Source organism: Lygodium microphyllum, chromosome 23 (assembly GCF_053477565.2).
Source record: "Lygodium microphyllum isolate KBCC chromosome 23, Lygodium_microphyllum_v1.1.10, whole genome shotgun sequence".
Taxonomy (NCBI): Eukaryota; Viridiplantae; Streptophyta; class Polypodiopsida; order Schizaeales; family Lygodiaceae; genus Lygodium; species Lygodium microphyllum.
Window position 1 is genome coordinate 8,753,438 of NC_141157.1, and position 22,812 is coordinate 8,776,249.

General features: G+C 42.7%; 1 protein-coding gene across 1 annotated transcript; it reads left to right on the plus strand.

The window, feature by feature from the left end:
- Window positions 1-19,501: 19,501 nt before the first annotated feature.
- LOC148015858 (Pollen Ole e 1 allergen and extensin family protein) lies at window positions 19,502-21,528 on the plus strand. The gene is made up of 3 exons (XM_087664704.1): window positions 19,502-19,724; window positions 19,847-20,240; window positions 20,474-21,528. The coding sequence occupies exons 1-3, from the start codon at window positions 19,550-19,552 to the stop codon at window positions 20,826-20,828; spliced, it is 924 nt and encodes a 307-aa protein (XP_087520830.1). The 5' UTR covers window positions 19,502-19,549; the 3' UTR covers window positions 20,829-21,528.
- Window positions 21,529-22,812: the final 1,284 nt, after the last annotated feature.

Genomic DNA, 22,812 nt, shown 5'->3' on the forward strand with positions numbered 1-22,812 from the left:
GCATCATTTTCCATTTTTTAAGTTTTCCCCTTACTATCTTAAGTACCTAATCCCATCTCTACTTCATAGAGATACCAAATCCCATTGGGATTCCTAGCAATATAAATACCTTTCCAACTTCAATCTCCTTGCACCTTGCTTCTAACAACCATCTTGGGGAGGAGCTGATCAGAGTTCTAATCCCTATTTTAGCAAAGTTTATGACTAAATTTGATACTTTACAAAGTAGTTCTAATTGGTTCTAGAATGCCATCAATGAGATTGGATCATTGTTGACAGTTCCATTGGTATTGCTAGCAAAGTGATTCAAAAACATATTTTTATTGTTAGGAAATTCAATTCCCCTTATGTTTCCTTTTTGTACATGGTCTTAGATCAGTCACCCTAAAAAGTCTGCAACAATGGCAGAGTAACGGGGCAAGAGGGCATCCTTGTCTAATTGATCTTCTGAGGGGGAGAGAATCCGTCATTTCACCATTGATAGCAATTCTAATGGAAGCATTGCCAAAATGTGTAATAAATTTAATGAATCTCTTCCCCAATCCCATATCATGGAGTGATTGTAGTATGAAATCTCATTTTAGCCTATCATAGGGCTTTGTCAAACGCAAATTTTAAAGAAGAAATTTAACTCTTGACTGTTTTTCTAAGCAACTTCAATTCCCTCCCACAATGCTATGATAGAATCTAATATGTATCTACCTTTAATGAAACCCTTATGCTCCTTTCTTACCCATGTTATCTAGATGTGAAGATAGCCTCCTTGCTGCTGAAGTTTTTGCATAGACTTAATAGGCAGATGTTAGACATGTTATGGGTCTCCAATTAGCTAGTACTTCTTTGTCATCTCTCTTGTGTATCAACTTCACTACTCCTTCATTGATAAGGTGAGGCAAGCTCCATATCTTAAGGATTGCATCAACACTTGCAGTAGTAGAGTGATCATAAATTCCTTGAATTCTTTAGAGAATACATTATGGAGGCCATCAAGGCTGGACTCTTTCCTTTAGCTAGGGCATCTATGGTGTTTGTTATTTTTCTAGCAGTGATGCCTTCTTCTAAAATGTTTGCTAAAGTTGGGGGAACTATCTTCTTCCTTACAGTGGCAATAGTGGCTTTTGTATTAGTTGCTTCAGTGTTATTGACTCTAGGGATGCTGAAGATTTTGGAGAAAATTTCCTTAGCAATCACAAGGTTTTCAATGGCTTTGGTTCTGTCTTCTTTGGTGCGAAGAGGAATTGTGTCTTTTTTATTTTAAAAGGATGATGAACATTTCTGGGGTTGGTCTATCAGTCTTAACAACCCACCATTGTCTAATAAAGAAATGGGTGTTAGTGGCTTCCTTATTTTCTAACTCCCTCAACTCTTGTTTCACTTTTATCACCTCTTCTTGAAGGTAAGGCTTGCCCTGCATTGATTCCAATTTCTAGAGCCTTGTTGAGGGAGTTTTTTTTTCCCCCTTGCTCTAGCTTCTCAATTACAGAGACTTAAATGAATAGGAAAATGAATAAACATTAGAATAGTATGGAACATTTTATACTTAACATTAAAAAATGAAGCTAGTAACCTTGCTGAAATGTAAAACCTATCCAATATAGCTTTTCTAAGGTTAGGATCGTCAGTTAGATTATTTGACCATGAGAAGTCTAAATCATTACTTAGATCTACAAGACCATAATAAGCACTAGTTACCAGCCATTTATCTTTTTCTGTACTTGAAATGCATTGCCCTTTTTCTAGATATTTGTCTTTCATTGTTTCAACCATGTCAAAGTCCCCAACAAGTATAATGGCACATTGTATTACTTGCAGAGAGTCCCAAGCTTTCCCTCTTTCCAAGGGGATGTTAGGAGCATAAAAGGATAGAGCTCCAAATTCACCTATGTCCAAAAGTGACTAGCTATCCAATCATTGTCCTTATCAATTGTAATGTGGGTAAAAATTCAATGCATGCACCTCTTCTATGATTATGTTTAGTTGTGTGCCATGCATCGTCTTTTGAGATTAAGGAGAGATTCTTGAGGAGAGAGTCATTTGTGGTTTTGACTTCCTATAGGCAAATTACCTCAAGGAAATTGGCATCCTTTTTTAAGACATTCCTTGATAGTGATTGCCCTTTTAGGGTTAGTTAGAACTTTACAATTATATGAGATTATTGTCAACTTATTCATTTGAGTACTTTTTTTAACCTTTCTTTTGATCCTCTTTACCTTGCCCAAATGGGTTACTATCACTTTGTCCTACCTTGGAGTGCCTCCTTTTGATTTGTTGAGAGTTGCTTCCCCCTTTTTTTGGATTCTTTGAGAGAGGAGGAATGTCTGGGATGTCCCCATCAGCAGGGAGTTCCTCTTCTTTAGCTTGAGTAAAATCTATGTCACCATTCATTTCATTTGGATCAATGTTAAGATTGCCTCGATTTCTTATTATTTTCTTGGTTTCCTAGTTGAGTTTCTTCCACAACCACTCATCATTGTCAGAGTCTAAGGTGTTATGGTTTTTTGTTCTAATTGTTTCCCCCCTTCTCGAGTTTCCTTTGTTTTCATGATTTAAGTTTAGTAATAGTGTAGTATACCTATTGCTCCCTTTACCCTTAGTGTTGTTATTTTGTTTTGGAGGACTCTAACCCTTGTTTTTATTATTTCTCTTCTTATTAACCTGCTGGAACATGTCTTCTTGGGGTTTATTAGGTTTGGGTGGGGTAGTGACTTGTTTGGCCTCCATGGGCTCTTGGGTTTTCCATTTAGGACAGTTCATGATAAAGTGTCCAGTTTTTAGGCATTTAAAACAAGAAATAGGTAGGTCTTTATAGACTACCATTTGTTCCTTAATGAAATTGCCATCCAAGTTTGGGATGAGCAAAGATTCAATTAATTTCTTATTTAGATCCACCTCAATAAGTAATTGAGGGTGCCATCTTGGATTAATATCCGTGTATGGCCTTTTCCCTAAAATTTTTCCTATGGGGGCAACAAGCAATTTGAGGAATGGGTACATGTTTAGAGGTAGATTGGGAAATGCAACCCAAACAGGAACACAAGTCGATTTGGGGCCTAATGCATCAAATTCTGGGGTCTATTTAATAAAAGATAATTGGGAGCTTTTCAACATCCATTGCCCATAACTTAGCATGTTTAATGTTGCTTGCTTAGATTCAAAGAGAAAGAAGAAATAATTATTAGGCAAGTAGTGCATGATAGTCAGTTTACAACCCAAAGGCTCTTAATTATTCCTTACCCAAGTCCTCAAAAATTCAATGGGGGGGCATGACCCATGGTAGAGGCCTATGAGAGCTCTAGATTGGTAAGAGTTATTGCAATTTCTTAATTCTAACATTCTTTGGGAACTTTCGGGACAAGGATGGAATCGCGTTGGCCATTTTGTGTTCCTTTTTTATGTGTATGTTGACTTTGTTGAACACGATTTTGTTGATGTTTAGCAGGTGTAGCATTGTGAGCCTACATACCCTCCCTTTGTCCATTTGGGCTTCCATTATTGGTTCCTACCAGTTGTTATTGAATGTCTCCTAGGTCAGGCTCTCCAACTCCCATTGCCCATTGGTCATTTCCTAGATTGCTTCGTTCTCCTCTCCCCTAAAGGATATGGGATCCATTATTCAAGTACTATCCAAAGAGCCTATGGAAAAAGAGCACTACCTACAATATTAGCATATGAGCTCTATAGGGACCCTACCATCCCTAGTCCTTGAAAGAGCAGGGATGGGGGGTGTTTGTTGCATGATGGGGGTTGAGATTGAACTAGGCAAGGATAGGAGGAATATATCCATCCGATTGAGAAGAGACTCGTGGCATGCTTGGAAGAAACTCTATATGTGCAATAGGGAAGACTGCCACTGTCAGAGAGAGAACTAGGGAGAAAGAAAGAGGAGAGAGAAAGACTGCAGAGGAGAGAGAAAGACTGCAGGAAGAGAGAGAAATAGAGTGACGAGGAGAGAGAAAGACTAGAATTGGAGAGAGAAAGACAGGAAAGATGTAGAAGCCATGGAAGCTTGGAGCAAGAAGGGAGAGAAAGATTGTAAATGTATTGATATGTCAAAAAGATGTGAAAATTTACAACTTCTCTCCTTATATACCAGTGTCAATGTGACATGGCATATTATTAGTGTTCTAAGTATTCCCAGCTTCTTATAATCCATCCCTTCCCAAAAGTTTTTGTCCCCAAAAACAAAACTAGAAAGAGCTAAAGAAAAGATGGATAGAACAGAGTACTACTCTGTTTTACAGCTTTACAAATAGGGAATGAGTGAAGAATTTATCATTACAAGGGCTGAATTTGAAGTACGGAAAGTGGACCCTGCTATATACATGGTTTGAAGAACTTTAGAAGCCATTGGAGCCATAAAATCTTCAACAAATAGTTCCAGAAGAAAGTAGACAGCTTGCTGAAATAACAGTCCCTGCTGGACCAAATCAGCCATAACTTTTGATAGAAGTGTCCAAATGAAGTGTACCGCATATCAAATCGAAGCTCTTGAAGAGTACTTTAAGCTCATGTAGATAGCTCAATTCTGAAAATGAAATACGACAAAAACTGTTCTAAAACAGCGTGCTGTCCTGAACCAGTCTGCACCAATACTAGCTCCACAAGCAGTAGACTTCAGCCACCAATGTATCCTTCAAGTATGGATACTCATCCAATATTGAATCAGGTCTCCAAGAAGCCTCTTCAGAGGGTAAACCTCTCCATTTAATCAAATATTCCACAATAGAACGTGATCGAAGCTTCTTTTCACGCTGACCTATAACAGCCTCTGGGATGTACTGAACGATACCATCTTCATCAATAGATGGCAGCTCATCAACTAAATCCACTGGATCACCATAATAGGGCTTGAGCTGACTAACATGGAAGACGTTATGAATCTTTGTAGAAGAGGGAAGCTCTAGTCTGTATGCCAAATCTCCAATCCGCTTAAGGATCCTGTAAGGGCCATAGAATCTGTGGGCATAGAACCTTTTCATGTAAGGGTCAAATAGGGAATGAGTGAAGCTTAAGGATAATAGATTCTATGCTTAAGGATCCTGTAAGGGCCATAGAATACTTGGATTTGGGCACCTTCAACAAAACCAGCTCTCCTTCCTGGAACTCTAAAGGCCTCCTCTTCTCATCAGCATACATCTTCATCTGATCTTGAGCCTTCCTTAGATTCACCTTGCATTGCTGAAGAAGGGTCTGCATTCTATCCAACTCTTCCTTCCCATGAGGGTTGATCTTTTCATTAAAAATGACTGTGGATAGGGGCACCTTGTAACCATACAAAGCCTCAAAGGGTGAAACTCCTATGCTCGCATGAGTGGAATTATTATAGGCAAACTCAGCCAGGTGTAACCAAGAATCCCATGAGGTTTGGACATCATAGCAAAAATGGCGAAGATAAGTCTCCAACCATTTATTAACTCTCTCTGTCTGTCCATCAGTTTGGGGATGATAAGCCGTAGATGGAGCCAACTTGGTACCCATAGATGTAAATACCGCTTGCCAAAAGTTACTCATAAACTTTGAGTCCCTATCATGGACAATCACCTGCGGTAATCCATGCAATCTGAAAATATGCTCCATAAACTGGTTGGCCACCTGAGAAGCAGTAAACTGAATTTTTGTTGGGATAAAATGAGCTGCTTTGGTGAGTCTGTCAACCACCACATAAATACTATTCCACCCCTTCTTGGTAGTAGGTAAGCCAGTGATAAAGTCCATAGTAATATGAGTCCATTTACCCATAGGAATAGGCAATGGCTGCAATAAACCCCCTGGCTTATGGGTGCTATCCTTATTTTGCTGACAAGGCATACACTTCATAACGAAGTCCTTGACATCTTTCCACAGTCCTTTCCAATAAAAGCTCTTGCTGATCCTGTCATAAATCTTGAAAACTCCCAAGTGTCCAGCTAAAGGCGAAGGAGAGAGAAAGACTAGAATTGGAGAGAGAAAGACAGGAAAGATGTAGAAGCCATGGAAGCTTGGAGCAAGAAGGGAGAGAAAGATTGTAAATGTATTGATATGTCAAAAAGATGTGAAAAATTACAACTTCTCTCCTTATATACCAGTGTCAATGTGACATGGCATATTATTAGTGTTCTAAGTATTCCCAGCTTCTTACAGCCACCCACTTCTCGCCTATAAGGGCTTTGTAGTTATACTATGGCGTTGCTGCTAGAAACACCTATATAGGAAGTAGTAGTGACTTTGAGCCCTTCTTGGTTCCACTCTACGTGTGATTCCCTACACCCAGTGGTGAACCCTTACATGTTCAACATCATGAGGGTGTAGTCATGGGATGTGCCTATGTTATACCATTTTTTTTCATTGAATAATATAAGAATATGCCTTGCTCTCATATATCGGCTTACCCTTCTATGCCATGTCAAGTGAGTGATTGAGTGAGGTGCATTACACTTGGTATCAAAGAAAATCTTACTCAAAGTGAAGGAGTGCTTACGAAAGTAGGAGAGAAGATCCAATGCCCCGAAATTGTGTCATGATACTCCACATCGTGATGTCCCATGTCATGTCACCCCACGCCACGTAGCCCCACATCGTGTTGACCCCTGTTAAGATGTCCCTCAATGCAACGACCCTCGGCATAATGACCCCAACACAAGTCATCATTTGAAGATGTGGTGCAGCTTTTTTGTAGCATAACGTCCCCTCGCATGAGGACCCTAACACATGTCATCATTTGAAGATGTGGCACAACTTTCCCACGGCACAACCACCATCCAAAGGTAAAATGCGTCTTCTTCATGTCAACAACACCAAAGACGAGGCACGGCTTTCCACAACAATATGGAGGACAATAGAGAGAATGCACCCATCCTAGTTGTTGAAGAGAGGAAGAAGAGCCAAGGTTAAGAATGGGGAGAAGCTCATGAAGAAAAAGTAGCTAGACTAGAGAGGCAAGTGGAAGGCATGTCAAGTTTGTTGGAATCAATTTAGAGGAATATGCAAATGAAGGAAGAAGAAGAGGAAAAGAGAAGAAAGTTTGAAGTGGAGAAAGGTTATAGAGAGTGGATGATACAACAATAGGAAGAAGAGAAGAGACACAAACTACAAGAAGATGTGGATAGATTGGCAAATAGGTTAGCTAGGGAGGAAATATCTAGGAGAGTTTGGGATACAAAGAAATATAAGGAGAAGGTAGTTGAAGAAGGAAGTAAGAAAAAGGATAAGAGGAAAACAATGAGGAAGAGGAGAGTAAGAGTTCAAAAGATTACTATGGCAAGTTCAAGATGCCCCAACCCACCAAGTATAAAGAAGAGAGCTAGATTGTTTTTGAAAAAATGGACTGCTGAGATAGATAGATACTTGAAGTATGCTAGAATCACTAAAGATAGGAGGAGGACACTACTAGAGTTGGTATCTACTATAATAGTAGCAAGGACGCACTATCTTTTCATGGGAAGAACTTTAAGAGAAACTCAAAGAGTACTTCATCCCAAAGATTAAAAAAATCAAAGCTAGAGATGAGTGGAGAAATATCAAAACAAACACAAGGAAATATGAAAGAGTATGTAAGTATGGCACTTGATGTTGCAACTACCCAATATGGACACAGACACAAATTTACATGGATTTCTATTTGGCATGTAATAGTGGGCCAAGAGACATGTTGAAAGACAATAACTGACTAGTTTAGTAGAGGCCATGAGGATGGCTAAAAGACTAGTTGATCTGAAAGGGAGGAGAATAGCCCAAGGGAGTCAAGCTAGATTCAACATCAATCTTACCACCAACTCTTGGACCCCGAGACCCAATCTCTCCAAAGGCCCCATCTTTGTGGGAGCTTTCGCTCAACCGCCAAGACCCACGGACCGCTTATTGTTTCAAGCGTTCCAAACAGAGCACTAATGGCTACCTCTCACATAGTCGACGCACCATCTGTATCTACGGGTGTAGTGAGCTTACCTCCATGCCGATTGAGTTACCTCCTCTCCCGCACACTTCGATAGCTCCACGATCCAAGTGCAAGCTTCAAGCAAGCTCCATCCTCAAGCTCCACGCTCCAAGCTCCATCGCCGCGAGTAAGACTAGAAGAGAAGAGAAGAAGAGAGGAGAAGATGGAGAGCTTCTCCTCCCCAATCCCTCACCCTCACAGACTCACTCCCTCACACTCTCACACTCCCCCTCTCAAGCACAAGCTCAAGCAAGCAAGAAGAAGAAGAAGAAGAAGAAGAAGAGACCCACTTTTGGCCACACACAAGAATGAGCTTCTCATTCACTTTTTAACTTTATATACAAAACCCTAAATCGCTTTTGGGCAGTCATCCCCTTATCTCCTTTTTTATATGGCCGGCCATGGCCTAGGCCCCTTTTCCCATTGTCCTCCTATCTTCCTAGCTTCTTTTTTACCGCCCATCTACCTTTACAAATTGCACGGGTGAGAGCCCAACACTCCTTAAATTAAATCATGATGCTCTTGCACTCTTTTACAAAAGTATTGACGTGCGCTTTTCCTTGTGCACCTTTGTCTTCCGTTTCACTTTGCCTTGGCCTTTATCTTCTACTTTAGCTTTTTCAGATTTTCCACCTTATTCGTCAACCGATTAACATTACCTCCCTCCTAGACGAGTGCCAGTCCCATGACATTCACTGTCGTAGGTAGCAAGCTCTGACATGCACTAAAGAAGTGGGTGGAAGGGACATTGGTGGGCTGCCTTGGAGGAGTGTTGGTGGTGGTGTGGAGGAAGGTCATTGGGGGCACGTTGGTGGCCTAGGTGGCTAGTGGTAGGATTATTGGAGTTGGGGGTAGAGCTGTTCTTTGTTTGGGATTGCAGTGATGGCCAACACAAGTGTTGGTTTGTTGGGGATTCGACACATGACGATTCTTGGTGGGCTTGTAGGACGATAAAGGATAAGAATTCAGATTTGGGTGTCGATGAAGAGCGAACGACACTGTCGTTGGAGTCTTCAATAACTGCAATTGAAAATCTCTCATAGGTGGTCTCTCCCTAGGGGTAGTCCTAGTCTTCTCTATCGTGCATAAGACATAGTTAGTTTGGGAGACATGTTGAACTCTAAGCAAGCTGAGAGCATTGTCCTGCACTTGAGGACCCAAACTGTGTATATACTTTGGTGTAGATATTATGTGAGTGCTCATGCATACTTAGATATTACGTAGTTAGAAGACCGCGGGCTGGTTTCTCGTAACAATGTGTGGATGAAGCAAAGTTGTCCATGTTGAGAAGAAGTACACATGAAGGTATATGAGATATCCTTTGCGTTGTGACTGCAGGACATAGCATAATGGAACACAGGGACACCGCACTTTCGGTAGAGCTGAAAACTATTGGACTTGCTTGATGAGGACGGTGTACTTTTCATGGCCATTTGTGTGGTGCTTACCACAATTGATTGCAATGGTATTAAGGCAAAGTGCAAGAGGGAATCGTGCGAATGGGTCAGGGTGACAGGTCTAACCATAGGCAAGACAAGCTCCCTAGATATGTCCTGCCCTTGATGTGCCCTGAACAATTGTGGGTGATGCTAAAGGACTAGGGGACTAGGGACGGATAAAACCGACCAAGGTCACTGAACGTACCTAATTTGAGGACCCCTAGGTGCTGTGATGTGATCGTGGGTGCTTCTTATTTTTTTGTTATTTTCTTTTCTTTTTTTCTTTTTTTTTCTTATTCTTTTTTCTTTCTTTCTTTCTTTCTGTCTTTTTTTTTGTGGACTTGCCTGAGTACAACCATTGCAATATGTTGAGGCTATCAACCTTTCAATGGGTTGGGAAATGTCAAGCTTCGAAGGCTCAGGAAATGGATATTACAGTGATGAGTGTTTCCTAGCCTCGTCGTTAGAGAAGCAGTTGTTGAGATGAGGAGATACACTTGAGATATTGCAACCCTCTTTGGAACGTGCAATATTGGTACAACTGGGGTCGGGCGACTGAGGTTTTGCTGGTGCGGGGCTCCTGTGAGGTTGGGCAGGGAAGATGTCGGCCGGGACCCGAATGGTGTAGTCCCTGGCCACAACTATTTCCACAATGCTTTTAAACAATGCGTCAAATTCCTGCTTGTCCTGAGCTGCCCTCTCCTCTTTCGAGCACCTGGTACCCGAGTGTCTGTTGGGGGCCTGTACGACCGGTGTTGCCACGCCCTATGTGCTCCCTTGAGCTCTCGTCCTCTTGGCCTGGGGGGTTTTCGGTCTACATCTTGGGCGGTGTCATTTAGGGCCTCGTTTCTTTGCATACCTTTTAAGGGTAGGTACATAGTGTTTCGGTGAAGGAGCTTGTGCTGCATCCTCCCTTTGACGGCAGATAGAGTCCTTACAAGCCAGCTGCATTGGGTGCTCCATGTTGGCTACCATAGGGGGACCTGCAAAATGCGAACCAAGGATTAGGCCTTGAGATAGGATTAAACTATTAGCATGGAAGGGATTACACAGTGGGTTATCAAGTGCATATGATGAGGAGAGGAGAGGTGAGGCATGCAGTGTTTGTTGTAGAGGGATGGCCCCCATGATGATTTTCATTTTGCCTCCATCCATTAGCAGATCTTGGCTTATGCTAAGTTGCATGGACTGGTTGTCATAGAGTGGGGCAGGGCTCATCCTCAGAAGGACAGACCGGAAAGGGAAAAATGTGTATAGAAAGGGACGATATCCCGTCTACACCATCAGAGATGTTGGTCAGGGCTTCCTATGGCGGTAATGAGGGTTGCATGCCCTCCACCTAGAGGTGAAATTGGTCATACAACTTCTAAATGTGTGGTGAGAGGAGGACCTGAGGAGCTCAGCTTGTCAAACCCAACTCTTCTCCCTGTGCTTGACTATCATTGCTTGTGTGTGTTGATATTATCTATACAGGGTCACAAAATTCATTATTTATTTATGTACGTATTTTTATGAATCCAAGTCACTTTGTGAGGATAAAAACCAATTGTAGAACTTAGGATTGTACTGGAACGTGGCACATGCATCCAGTACCCGCAACAGCCTTCTTAATAACATCAGGTATTTTGCAACATCAAGTATCATGGTACCTTGTCTGAGTCTACTTGCAACATGTAGCTCCTCCTCAGTGAGAACCTTATCAGCCAGAGAGTTCTCTTGGCTAGTTTTGGCTAAGTCCATACCCTGAATGGCAGTCAATACTCGAAAGGAAGTCGACGCCATATAGATTGGGTCTCTTTGAGACCGCCATTTAGCCAACCGTTCCTCTGAGACAGTCATAATTTGGGCTCCTAATTCGGCCGTTGCAATACGGTTTTCAAACCAACATTTTTCAAATTGACTTCAACCCTCTGATTGTCACTTTAATTGCTCTATTTCTACGAGATTTTGTTGGCAGATCACATCATTAAATGTTACAGTTAAGCATAGTTCATCGGCTTCCTCGTCAGAGGTGAGTCGCATGTGTTCATGTAGGAGCCTGTCATAGTGCTCGTTAAGATGTTCTTACTCTTCCTAGGATAGGAAAAATGGCAAAAAGCTACTCTTTAGGGAATGCGCCCATATCTGCTAGGACATAGACACGTGCAAACACTTTGAGCTTAGCATCCAACTTAGTTAAGCATTCTGCGACATTTCTATGTTCAATGAGGGCTTGCTCGGTTGCTATCTCATGTGTGAATTATAGGAACACCAACTCCTCTATTTAGGTCTAGAGTGTGAGACATGGAATCTATGAGTTTCAAATGATTGGTATTTGTGAGACTACAAGGTTCTAGGAGTTTGCCTAGGCTTTAGCATAGCTAGGGGCTCAGGCCTAGATGAGCAAGATTAGTCAACTCTAGGATTGCTTATGCTCTTAGGGTTTCCATGTTTCTCCTGAGGCTTTGTTATTGCGTCATGATTCTCCTTGGATGTGATTGGTATAAATTTGTCACCCTGTTGTGACAGCGTTGTATCCACTCTTGATTGGTCAATGAGAGTTCTGTTGTTGGTGGATTGAGTGTTGCAAACAACCGTTGATGGTAACGGCTGCTTTGATTTTTCAGAGCACATAGATGTGTCTGAGGTTTCACCGCTATTAGGAGAGACATCAATGGGTTCATTGGTGGATGGACTCGATGCTTTATTTCTCAGCTCTCCAATGCTCTTGGTCTCAATGTTCTTGGGGTCCACAACCACCTGTAAAACTGTTGTTGTTTTCGCCATTTTCTCCTCTTTTTCTTGGTTAGTGAAGGTGCATAATTTTAACGACTCAGGACCCTGAACTAGGTCAGCCATTGATATGCTTGGTTGGGCCTCAGCTTTCCCCTTCTTTGGTGTGTCCTCATGGGACATAGTTGCACCTTGCTGGACAGCCCTGCTAGGTTGAGTGGTCAGATGCGCCATCTCCTTGGCCACATCTTTGAGAGGTTTCTCCTCAAGCCCTCCTCCTACACTTCTTTGCTCTTGATACGATCTGGCCTTCAGTCGACAAAGGAGGTTTAGTAGGGGGTTTTGGTACCCAAATCCATCGGTTACCTGCATAATACCCTTGAGCACGTAGCAACGCTTTGGATATCCATCTCCGCGTTGTATTGGCTCTCCATCGATGCCTTCGTCTATAAGGCTTAGTCTTCTTTTGGGGTCTTCTACGATATTTGTAAGTCCAAAGCCCATCCTTGGCATTGTCTCATGACCTTCTTGTTTCAGGCATGGCCTCACTCACTGGTTCTCGTTGTTGTTTGACCTGTGCTTGTATCAATTCTTTCAACAAGTCCTTGCTCTCACTAGTAGGCTTGACTGTTATGTCAGCACCTTCCTTGCCTTTCCCTCGAGGTTTGATGAGGTCACCCTTGCTAAAGGTTGTGACTATCCTCACTCTCGGTAGTGTCAGGTGTATCCTCTATACTACATAGTCGGCCTCACACTTCGTCACCCTTTTGAAGGGTCTTCCTAGGAGGGTTTCCTTACCATAATTAGCACTATTTGGAGGAACATGAAATAGGATAGGTAAGCTTTCAGTTTTAATTGTCGCAAGGATTTTGCACTTCCCTATGAGTGCTTGTGGGTGTCCCCCGTAAGGGCTAAGAGTTGCATTAGTCGATGTGAGCTCTAGTTGGCCTAGTAGGGTCCATGCTTCATAGGTCAAGATATTGAAATCTGCTCCTTCATCAATCAGAGGATCAATGGTGTGCTCTCTTTTCGCGGTGCGGTGAGTTTGATCCTAAGATAAGCAGGTGGTATTAAGTCTTCGTCTTCCAGGTCTTGGCTTGTAAATTTAAGCCTTTTGACAAATGCCCTTGAGTCCCCAACTGCACGACCAGATGTGGATTCTCCACTGATGTCTTGGATCGTCAGTGCAGTGCTATTCAAGGAGTTTCTATCGTCATGACTGTCATATCTATCATTCTCGCTGTTATAGCTTGATGTTGTTGCTTTTCGCTTTGACTAAATGCAATCCGAATGCAACACCTATGTGTTTCTGTAGTGTGGCCTTTTTGCCCTTGTTGGCTAGATTGGCCCATTGAGGTTCTAGGGTCTCTATTTGTCTCTGTTTGGGTACGGGCTTTTGGTTGCTCTTTTGCAAGTGAGAATCCATGCTCGTATAGAGCCATTATTACACTAGGGTCTATTTTGGAGGACCTGTCACGACGCGTGTTTTCTCTCCAACCTACTCGGGGGAGGTGTGGAGGGGGCTCTGCCCCCCCTCCGCTGCGGGAGTCTGGGGGGGTAGTCTCCCCTAGCCCGTAGGGCCATTACGATAAATGCCATATGTGATTTGAAAGACTGTTTATAGCTAAATTTTGAACTACTTGCTCTAAGTTTCCGCCCAGTGATCGATCTATGATATGGTTTTGGCTCTATATGATCTCTTGGTCAATTTCACCATCTTCAGGTTAAAATTTAAAAAAAATCTAAATTCGCCCAACAGGTCCGCATTGTAGGGGCTGAGTGCCCGATTCAGCCCATCCGAGAGCCAAATGCAAATGGTCCGAATGTCAAATTCAGCTAGTCCGAGTCTGGTCGTCCGAGGGCCGAGTCGAGTGGTCCGAGTCAAGTGGTCCGAGTGGTAGTGGGCCGAGTCGACAGGGCCGAGGGCTAAATTTCTGAGTGATCCAAGGGCCGATTCTGGGACTCGGCCCAGAATTGCCATCACTCGAACATGCCAAGCGCGCTGTGTTTTTTCGCCGGACTTCACAAAATTCGTTGCGCCGAGCGTTGGAGGCCTTCGCACTCGTCAAGCAGCTCCAGATTCAACCTACTCATGTAGGGAAAGGTGTAGAATTACCTAGGCTGGGCAAATAACTCCTGGATGGCCAGATCAAAGCGGATCCACTCAATGAAGCTTTCTTCCTCTCTCTTGCTCTCCTGAAACTCTGTAATGTACAATGTGGCCTTTCTTACCACTCTTGGCCCCTTATCACCTTGTCCATGCCTGCACTCACCTCAATCTTGCTTCCCTTACTAACATTTAACCCAAAATTTCATTTCTTGCCCTTCTTTTCCATGTTTCAGCCTGTTATACAATAACAAAAAACCCTACTGTTTGCTCCAACGTTTTTCTCATATCCTTTCCAAATGCAAGAAAAAACTACAAGGAAAAATACCTACACTACTCCATCATGCTTTTCCAAGTCCAAAACAAGAAAAACCTACTTGCTAAGGAGATCGAATACCTCTTCAAACTCCCTCGCTTCCTACCTATCTACCTCAAGCACCGATTCAAGAAAAACCCTACTTCAATGCTCGATTCGAAGCGCGCAAGTGCTCAAGGCTTGAATCCATTGGTCCAGACAATGGAACCAAAATGTGGGAGCTTTCGCTCAACCGCCAAGACCCACGGACCGCTTATTGTTTCAAGTGTTCCAAACCGAGCACTAATGGCTACCTCTCACATAGCTGACGCACCATCCATATCTATGGGTGTAGTGAGCTTACCTCCATGCCGATCAAGTTACCTCCTCTCTCGCGCATTCCAATAGCTCCACGATCCAAGTGCAAGCTCCATCCTCAAGCTCCACGCTCCAAGCTTCGTCGCCGTGAGCAAGACAAGAGAAGAGAAGATGTATGAGAAGATGGAGAGCTTCTCCTCCCCGGTCCCTCACCCTCACATACTCACTCCCTCACACTCTCACACTCCCTCTCTCAAGCACAAGCTCAAGCAAGCAAGAAGAAGAAGGAGAAGAAGAAGAAGAGACCCACTTTTGGCCACCCAGAAGAATGAGCTTCTCATTCACTTTTCAACTTTATATACAAAATCCTAAATCCCTTTGGGACGGTCATCCCCTTATCCCCTTTTTTACATGGTCGGCCATGGCCTAGGCCCCTTTTCCCATTGTCCTCCTATCTTCCTAGCTTCCTTTCTACCGCCCATCTACCTTTACAAATTGCATGGGTGAGAGCCCGGCACTCCTTAAATCAAATCATGATGTGCTTGCACTCTTTTACAAAAGTATTGACTTGCGCTTTTCCTTGTGCGCCTTTGTCTTCCGTTTCACTTTGCCTTGGCCTTTGTCTTCTGCTTTAGCTTTTTCAGATTTTCCACCTTGTTCGTCTACCGGTTAACAATCTTAGAGATTCAAGGTCAAATATCATGAACAATCCCAGCCATGTTGGCACAATCAACCTTGGTACCAAGAGAAGCAGTTGAATGATGGGGAAACAACTACTATAAACTGACCCCAAGTGCATCTTATGAGTATGTAGGATCAAATACATCATGGTGGAGACCCTAAGCTTCAACCACAGGGTGTAGATGTTTCAAGTGTGGAAGATTCCACTATCAAAATAGATGCCCCATGGAAGACACAACCTCAACAAGCAGTTCCAAGGTAGCAGTCACCAGTGCTTATGGAGGAGAGGAGCCACAACCCTTGTGCATCTAGGAAATCCCCAATGGAAGTGAGGAGAGTCTAGACCACCCAAGGGTGGGGACAGTTACTGCACATCCCAAATGCATGGCGGCTTGGGTAGTAGCAACAATACAACACTTATACCTCAAGGGAAGAGTGAGTGAAGGGGATCAAGCAATCATGATAGGCATAGGAGCCACTCATAACTTTGTCACACCAGATTGTGTAGCTAAACATGGACTTAAATTGTCTAAGGCCCCAGAAGGTTAACAATTACCTTTGCACAAGGAGAAACAAAGGAGGTCAAGCAAGTATTTGTAGTGCAAGTGGAAGTAGGTAAATGGAAGGCAAAACTCAACTTTCTAGTCATACCCATGGACGACTTTGAAGTCATTCTAGGCATGGAGTTCTATGTCAAATATATCATTGCAATGTTTGGAAAAGGAGTTAATGAAATGATGTTAGATATGTAAGGAGAGGGCATAAGAGTACCATGTGAAAGAATGTAACTCCTAAGCAGGATATCAATCAATGTGCAAATGAAGGAGAGCAAGCCTAGAGTCTCATACCAAACTGCAAAGTCAACACCTAATAAACCACCAGCACCAGTCTAAGTAACGCCTTAGCAAATAGTATTCTGCCTCGCATCATGACATGCAGTGCCAAACAAGTGGAGATATTAATGAAGCATGGAGACATTGTGTATTTTATGCATGATTCGACTTATAGAGCAAGAGGTCACCAAGAAGCCCAAACCACAAGTTGGCAACAAAGAAGTGAAAGTGATACTTAAGGAATATGCAAATGTGATGCTAGTATAACTACCCAAAGGCCTGTCCCCTAAAAGAGAGATAGGCCACAAGATTGATCTAATCCTAGGGGTAGTCCCACTAGCTAGAGTCCCATATTTCATGAATCACACCGAAAGGGGACTTACTGGGTCAAATAAATCCTTGCTCTTCCAATTCATGTAATCCTAGTGTTGTTTTTCAAGAAGAAGCATGGGGGATTTGATTATGTGTAGACTATAGGGCGCTTAATAAGATTACCATCAAGAATAAGTATCCCATACCCTTGGTTGCTGACCTATTAGATAGATTACATGAAGCCAAATATTTCAACCATATAGATCTTAGGTTAAGGTACCATCAAATCCATATAGTGAAAGAAGACATTTCCAAAATAGCATTTCGTACCCATTATGGAAGCTTTGGGTGGCTCATCCTAGGGTTTGGAATGAGCAATGGGCTAGGTATATTTTGTGGCCTAATGGATGGAGTATACTGTCCCAAGATATATGTCTTTATCATTATCTACATAGATGATCTCCTAATGTATAGCAAAACCTTAGAGGAACACAAGCAACACTTAAGATTAGTCATTGAGAAGCTGAGACAACACAAATTGTATGCCAAACCCAAAAAATGTGAGTTTGCAGTAAATGAGTTAGAATTCCTAAGGTTCATCATAGATGAGGAAGGCATTAAAGTAAACCCCAAGAAAGTGGAAGCATTGAAGAAATGGCATGTGGCATGTGCTAAAGGTCATTAGATAAGTTTGAGAATTCCTAGCGTTCACAATTTTTTGTAGAAGATTCATCAAGGAATATAGCATGGTAACTACTCTACTATCCCACTTAACTGAAGGAGATGAAAATTTCACATTGAAAAGTGAGCAACAAGCCACTGCTGAGCTAATGAAAGAATGTATGAGTCAAACCCCTGTACACCCAAAGTGCCAAACTTTACCAAATCCTTCGAAATCTCCAAATATATTGAATTATGGCATTAGGGGAGTGTTGGTGCAAGATGGGCACCCCGTAGCCTATGAGTCCACTACCTTAGAAAATGAAAGCATTATGTATAAGACAAACACACATCTATATTCACAGATAACATATCACTCAAATACTTTTAGTCCCAGCCCAAGTTGTTTGCCAAACAAGCCAGATGGCTTGACTTCCTGGCCGAGTTCAACTTGGATATCAAACACAAGCTAGGCTCCACAAACAAAATAGTAAATGCCCTAAGTCACAAGGCCAATTCGAAGGCAATGAGTGTGGTCAATAGCAACTTCCTTGACTTAGTGAAATAGGCTTTAGGACATGACCATACAAGATCATAGAAGAAGTGAGAGCTGAAAGGACACCTCATGGCATGTATATCGTAGAGGAGGAATTGGGCCTTGCATCTTGATGTACTTGAGTTCCACTATAATAGCTCATTTAGCAAATAGGTTACACACCCTTTGAGTTAGCCACAGGGAAAGGAGTCATTACACCCTTAGCCTTAGCCTTAGGAGCTGCCAAAGCTAATGATATTAGGATGCAGAAGACTTCTTGAACAAATGGAGAGAAAAAAATGTAGCCACTAAGCAGAGTTTGGAAAAGAGTAAAATCACCATGACTAAACATGCCAATAAGAAATGTAAGGCAATCCTCTTCACCAAAGGAGACATGGTCTTAATTAGCTCCAAGCATATGTTCCTTTCAAATAATATGAGCCCCAAGTTCAACAATCGTTACTATGGACCCTATTGCATCACTTAGGTCCTGAATGAGATAACATACAAGCTTGACCTACTAGAAAGCATCTACTTGCATGCATTCCATGCATGCCTTGTTTGTAGGTTTTACCCTGACACCCAATAGGAACGGCACGTTCCATTGCTTCATTTCAACAGCCCCTTCGAAGTAGAAGCAATCCTTTAGCACCAAGAACACAAAGGTTATCTCGAGTACCTTACCAAGTGGAAAGGGCGTCCTCTTAGGCCACTTTGATTTCGAAAGCGAAGGCTCACGAACTTGGCAATGAGGCCTCACCACCTGGCTCAAGGAGAATCCTAACAATACTTTCAATGTAGCTTGAGTCACCACTTAACTTACCATAGGATTGGCAATGCCTCCACTCCTCAAATGTAATTGAGTCGAGGGTAGACTAGCATGGTAATAAAAATAAAAAGTAAAAGGAGTTAGACATTGATCAACTTGATAGGAAAGTTGTGTTAAGATCCCTAAGTTATAGTGTGGTAGACATTGACTAGCCTAATAGGAAAGCCTATGTTAAGACCCCGCTAACACGTTAAGTCCCAACAGGCACTGACCAACTTGTTAGAAGAAGCTATGTTAAGACCTCGAAATGAGTCAATAAGCCCCATCCTTAGATTGTTGAGGACAACAATTCATTATGTGGGGGTGAGTGTAAAGGCTTTGTAGCTATACCATGCCGTTGTTGCCAGAAACACCTATATAGAGAGTAGTAGTGACTCTCAACCGTACTTGGTTTCCACTCTACCTGTGATTCTCTATACCCAGTGGTGAACCCTTACATATATAGCGTTATGAGGATGTAGTCATAGGATTTGCCTATGTTGTTCCATTTCTTTCATTGAATAATACAAGAGTATACCTTGCTCTCCCCCAAAGAGAAAAAGGTTCTCCATGTTCGTAACGAGGCTTAATCAGCTTGTTAGCACAAAGGGAGATGTGATTCGTGTCGTTCATCAAGCCACCAAATTTCAAATAGCATAATGCTCCCTTTCCAAGTTCCGTCGCATCGAGTTCTCTCTGCTAGAGCCACCAGTGACCAAATTGTCAAACCACGATAATATTTTGGCGCGCTCGGGCAGTTAAAAAGGGCTCGCATTGAGAGTGACAGTAGGCAGTTCAATAAATGACGACGCGGTTCACGTTTGACTTGCGAGTCGGCCAGTACATATATAAATATCTACCCATAAAACCTGCGTCGTGACCACATCGACCTATGCGATAGGCTCCGGATGCATAAATAAAAGAGAGGAAGCTGAAGATGGGTAATCTACGGATGAGATTGTCGTCGTTCTTGATCAGTAGTGCGGTTTTATGGATAGTATTGGTGTCGGACCTGGCTCAAGAAGCTTGCGCAACAGTAACAGTTGCAGGCTCAGTCTATTGCGATCAATGTCTGGAAAGCCATAGAACTCTATGGGGGCTCCCAATGAGAGGTGATGTTCTCACTCTGTGCGCGGGCGCGTATCTCTATGTGTTGGATTTCTCAGCTGGAGGCACGGAAATCCTGATGAGAAGAACTGAGTGTTTTATGATCGGATTGGTTTGTTGATCGCAGGGGCTAAGGTTTTGTTAGAATGCAAGTCAAGCAGCGGGCAAGTGACGTTTGCAAAGGAGGCGAGCACTGATGTGTTGGGGGCGTATTCCTTGAAGGTGGAGTTGGAGTCTGCCGATTCAGCGGCTATGGAAGGGCAGTGCGTGGTCAAGGCGCTGAGCAGCAGCCCCAAGAGCTCTTGCAATATCGGAGGGACCACGGTGCGACCCCTGTCTCTGTCATGGAAGTTGTTTGGCCTCTCTACGTATACTGCGGAAGGTCTGTCCTTCAAGCCTGCGAAGCCCATGTCTTTCTGCCCCACGACTGGCTCTACTGCGAAAGGACGGCGAGGAGGCGACGGCGGGAAGGTGTCGCTGCCGCCGCTTCCTTTCACCAAGCTCTCTGCTTGCTCGCACGAGTGAGTATGCCAACTGTGCGCCCCTAGCTAGGTCATTCCATCCAACCATTACACTTGGAACATGCGTGATTTGCGACAGTGCGTGCTTTCTGTCAGCTCCACTACTTTTTCTTAATCTTATTTATTGGTTTTAATTTCAACTATTTATAATTTACTGTGGTCAGTTTTTCACCGAGGGGGCTTAGGCGTATGTTCTTTTAGCCTACCTAAAGAGAAGGCTGTAAAATGTGCAGGGTGTGGCTGAAGCCCGAGTATGGATGCTATTGGCGCCTGTGGTCGCCCAAGACGAAGGTGTCGACGTGGTATGGGGCGGGCGTGGCGAAGAAGTTTGGGGGGGTAATGACGCTGGAGGAAGGGCTACGGGGCAGCGGCGAGGTGCGGAGGGTGCTGCTCCGGGAAAGCATCACGGCCAGCCTCAACGCCTTCAACAGCCTGGCCTTCTACTACAACGCCCTGCAGGTGGACTTCCTCCTCAACAAGGCCCTCTCCGGCTCCGACGAGGACGTCCTCAAGTGGGCCCTCAACTTCAAAAGGGCTAACTCTGGCTTCAATGGCAAAGCCAAGTGCCTCCTCACGCCCTGCAGATAGAACCACATATATAATGTATAATAATAATAATAATAATGCGTCCTTTGCGACACATTTTTAAGTAGCTCCTTGGCCTGTCGATGCATTCCGCCTAGTAATTTCAGTAGCAGGGTCGTCGATCATATCTCTCTCTCTCTCTCTCTCTCTCTCTCTCATTGAAGGATTCCCCAAATGTCACACCAAACTCGACACAATCTGATGTGACACACATCTCAAAAATATAGAGGAAATTTCTCAAAAGTCTCGAGAAGAATATGATTTTTATTTAGACAAGGATGCCAACTTGCTTCTCTCTCTCTTGCCAATTTTTTGGAGCATTAAGGGCTCTTATTTCAATCCCCTCCCAGCATTCTCTCTCTCTCACACACACACACACACACACATTGTGTTCCATTAATCGCCCAAGTTAGCTCTCTCTCACTCTCCATTATAGTGACTAGCGTTCCTAGCACGCTTCGCGTGCAAGGAACGCTATCCCGTTTCGAGGGAAGCGAAGCCTATCGCACAGTGGCTAATGCTATCACAAAAACATCACATGCTTTACTCTCCTCTACTCACAATCCCTTTATCTATGATCCCATTTACACCTCCCCCCTCTGTATCCACACTCACTTACTCACTCAATCACACACACACTCTCTCTCTCCCCCCAATTCTCTCTAAGTATCACACAGACACCAAACTTAAAACTAAAAGTAGTTTAAAACCAATGTAACACAAAATACCAGACATAAAAACAATCTCTTCCATGCACCATACTTACAAACATTTCTCTCGACATCAATGTAAGCAATTATATGTTTGCACACGCGATAATTAGAAACAACATAATACTGAAAACGAATCCACAAAGGCCAAGTATAAGGTATGCAAGTGTTTTTAAGCACCATAGGCAAATGACCGATACCAACAAAAAAAGACTGTCTCGAAGATGTCTAATAGAAACAAAGATTTTTGAGTAATCATTAACAAAATATTCCTCGTTGAGAAAAACATGAGAAGGTGAAGCCGGGAATGATTCTATAGTTTCCAATGGTAATTGCATGGGCAATGCAACGATATAAGTATGTGGAACAACAATGTTACACTAAAGCGGGTCATAATTGAGGTAAAGACCAAGCACCACAAAATAATTTCTATAAGAGACCTAGTCAAAATGAAGCCACAAAGGCCAAGCATAAGGCACCGACGTGTTTTCAAGTACCATAGGCAAATGATCAATGTCTATAAAAAAAGACAATGTCTCAAAGACGCCTAATGGAAAAAAATCTTCATTTTCTTCGAGGAATCATTAACAAAATATTTTTTCTTTAGCAAAATATGTGAAGGTGAAGCAGGGAATGATCCCATAGTTTCCATTGGTAATCGCATGGGCGATACAACGGTTTTACCTCTCTCTTCGCCATCTGCATTAGAACAAAAATTACAATATAAGTACATGGAACAACTAACAAAAATCATTCCATCCCAACAATAATAATACATGGTCGAACATTTGTGAACCACTTCGTAGGTACTGACAAACGTTGATACAACGTCACAAAACAATCCAAATCTTTGAATCCATACTTGAACCAATGCATCGGTATCTTATCAATATGGGAGCGTTTAAATCTCTTCTTATGGTCAACCTCGTACATATGCACCCGAAAACATTGTGTGTATCCACAATGTACAACTTTAATAAAAACTGGAAGCTTGATGTCGATATTAACATCATCATATAAACGCTCGATGACCCTTGCAAGTATCATTATTATAATATCATCAGGAGCTATAGTGAGTAATGTGCATTGCAACTCCTTTTGATAGTCAGAAGCTGGGTAATAGTGTCACTCTAGGGTAGGCATCTGCAAAAGTTAAATAAATAGTGAAATATGAAAAATTTATATTTCCAAGAGTATATGCCAACCAAACAGGGCATAGAGAGCAATTCACACATATGCAAAACTAACGTCCCCGCATGGTCATCAATAACTGTATC

Coding starts and splice junctions, on each gene's coding strand:
- LOC148015858 (XM_087664704.1), top strand. CDS start 19,550: ATGGGTAATCTACGGATGAGATTGTCGTCGTTCTTGATCAGTAGTGCG. Junction 19,725..19,846: donor ATGGGGGCTCCCAATGAGAG/GTGATGTTCTCA, acceptor TGTTGATCGCAG/GGGCTAAGGTTTTGTTAGAA. Junction 20,241..20,473: donor CTCTCTGCTTGCTCGCACGA/GTGAGTATGCCA, acceptor TAAAATGTGCAG/GGTGTGGCTGAAGCCCGAGT.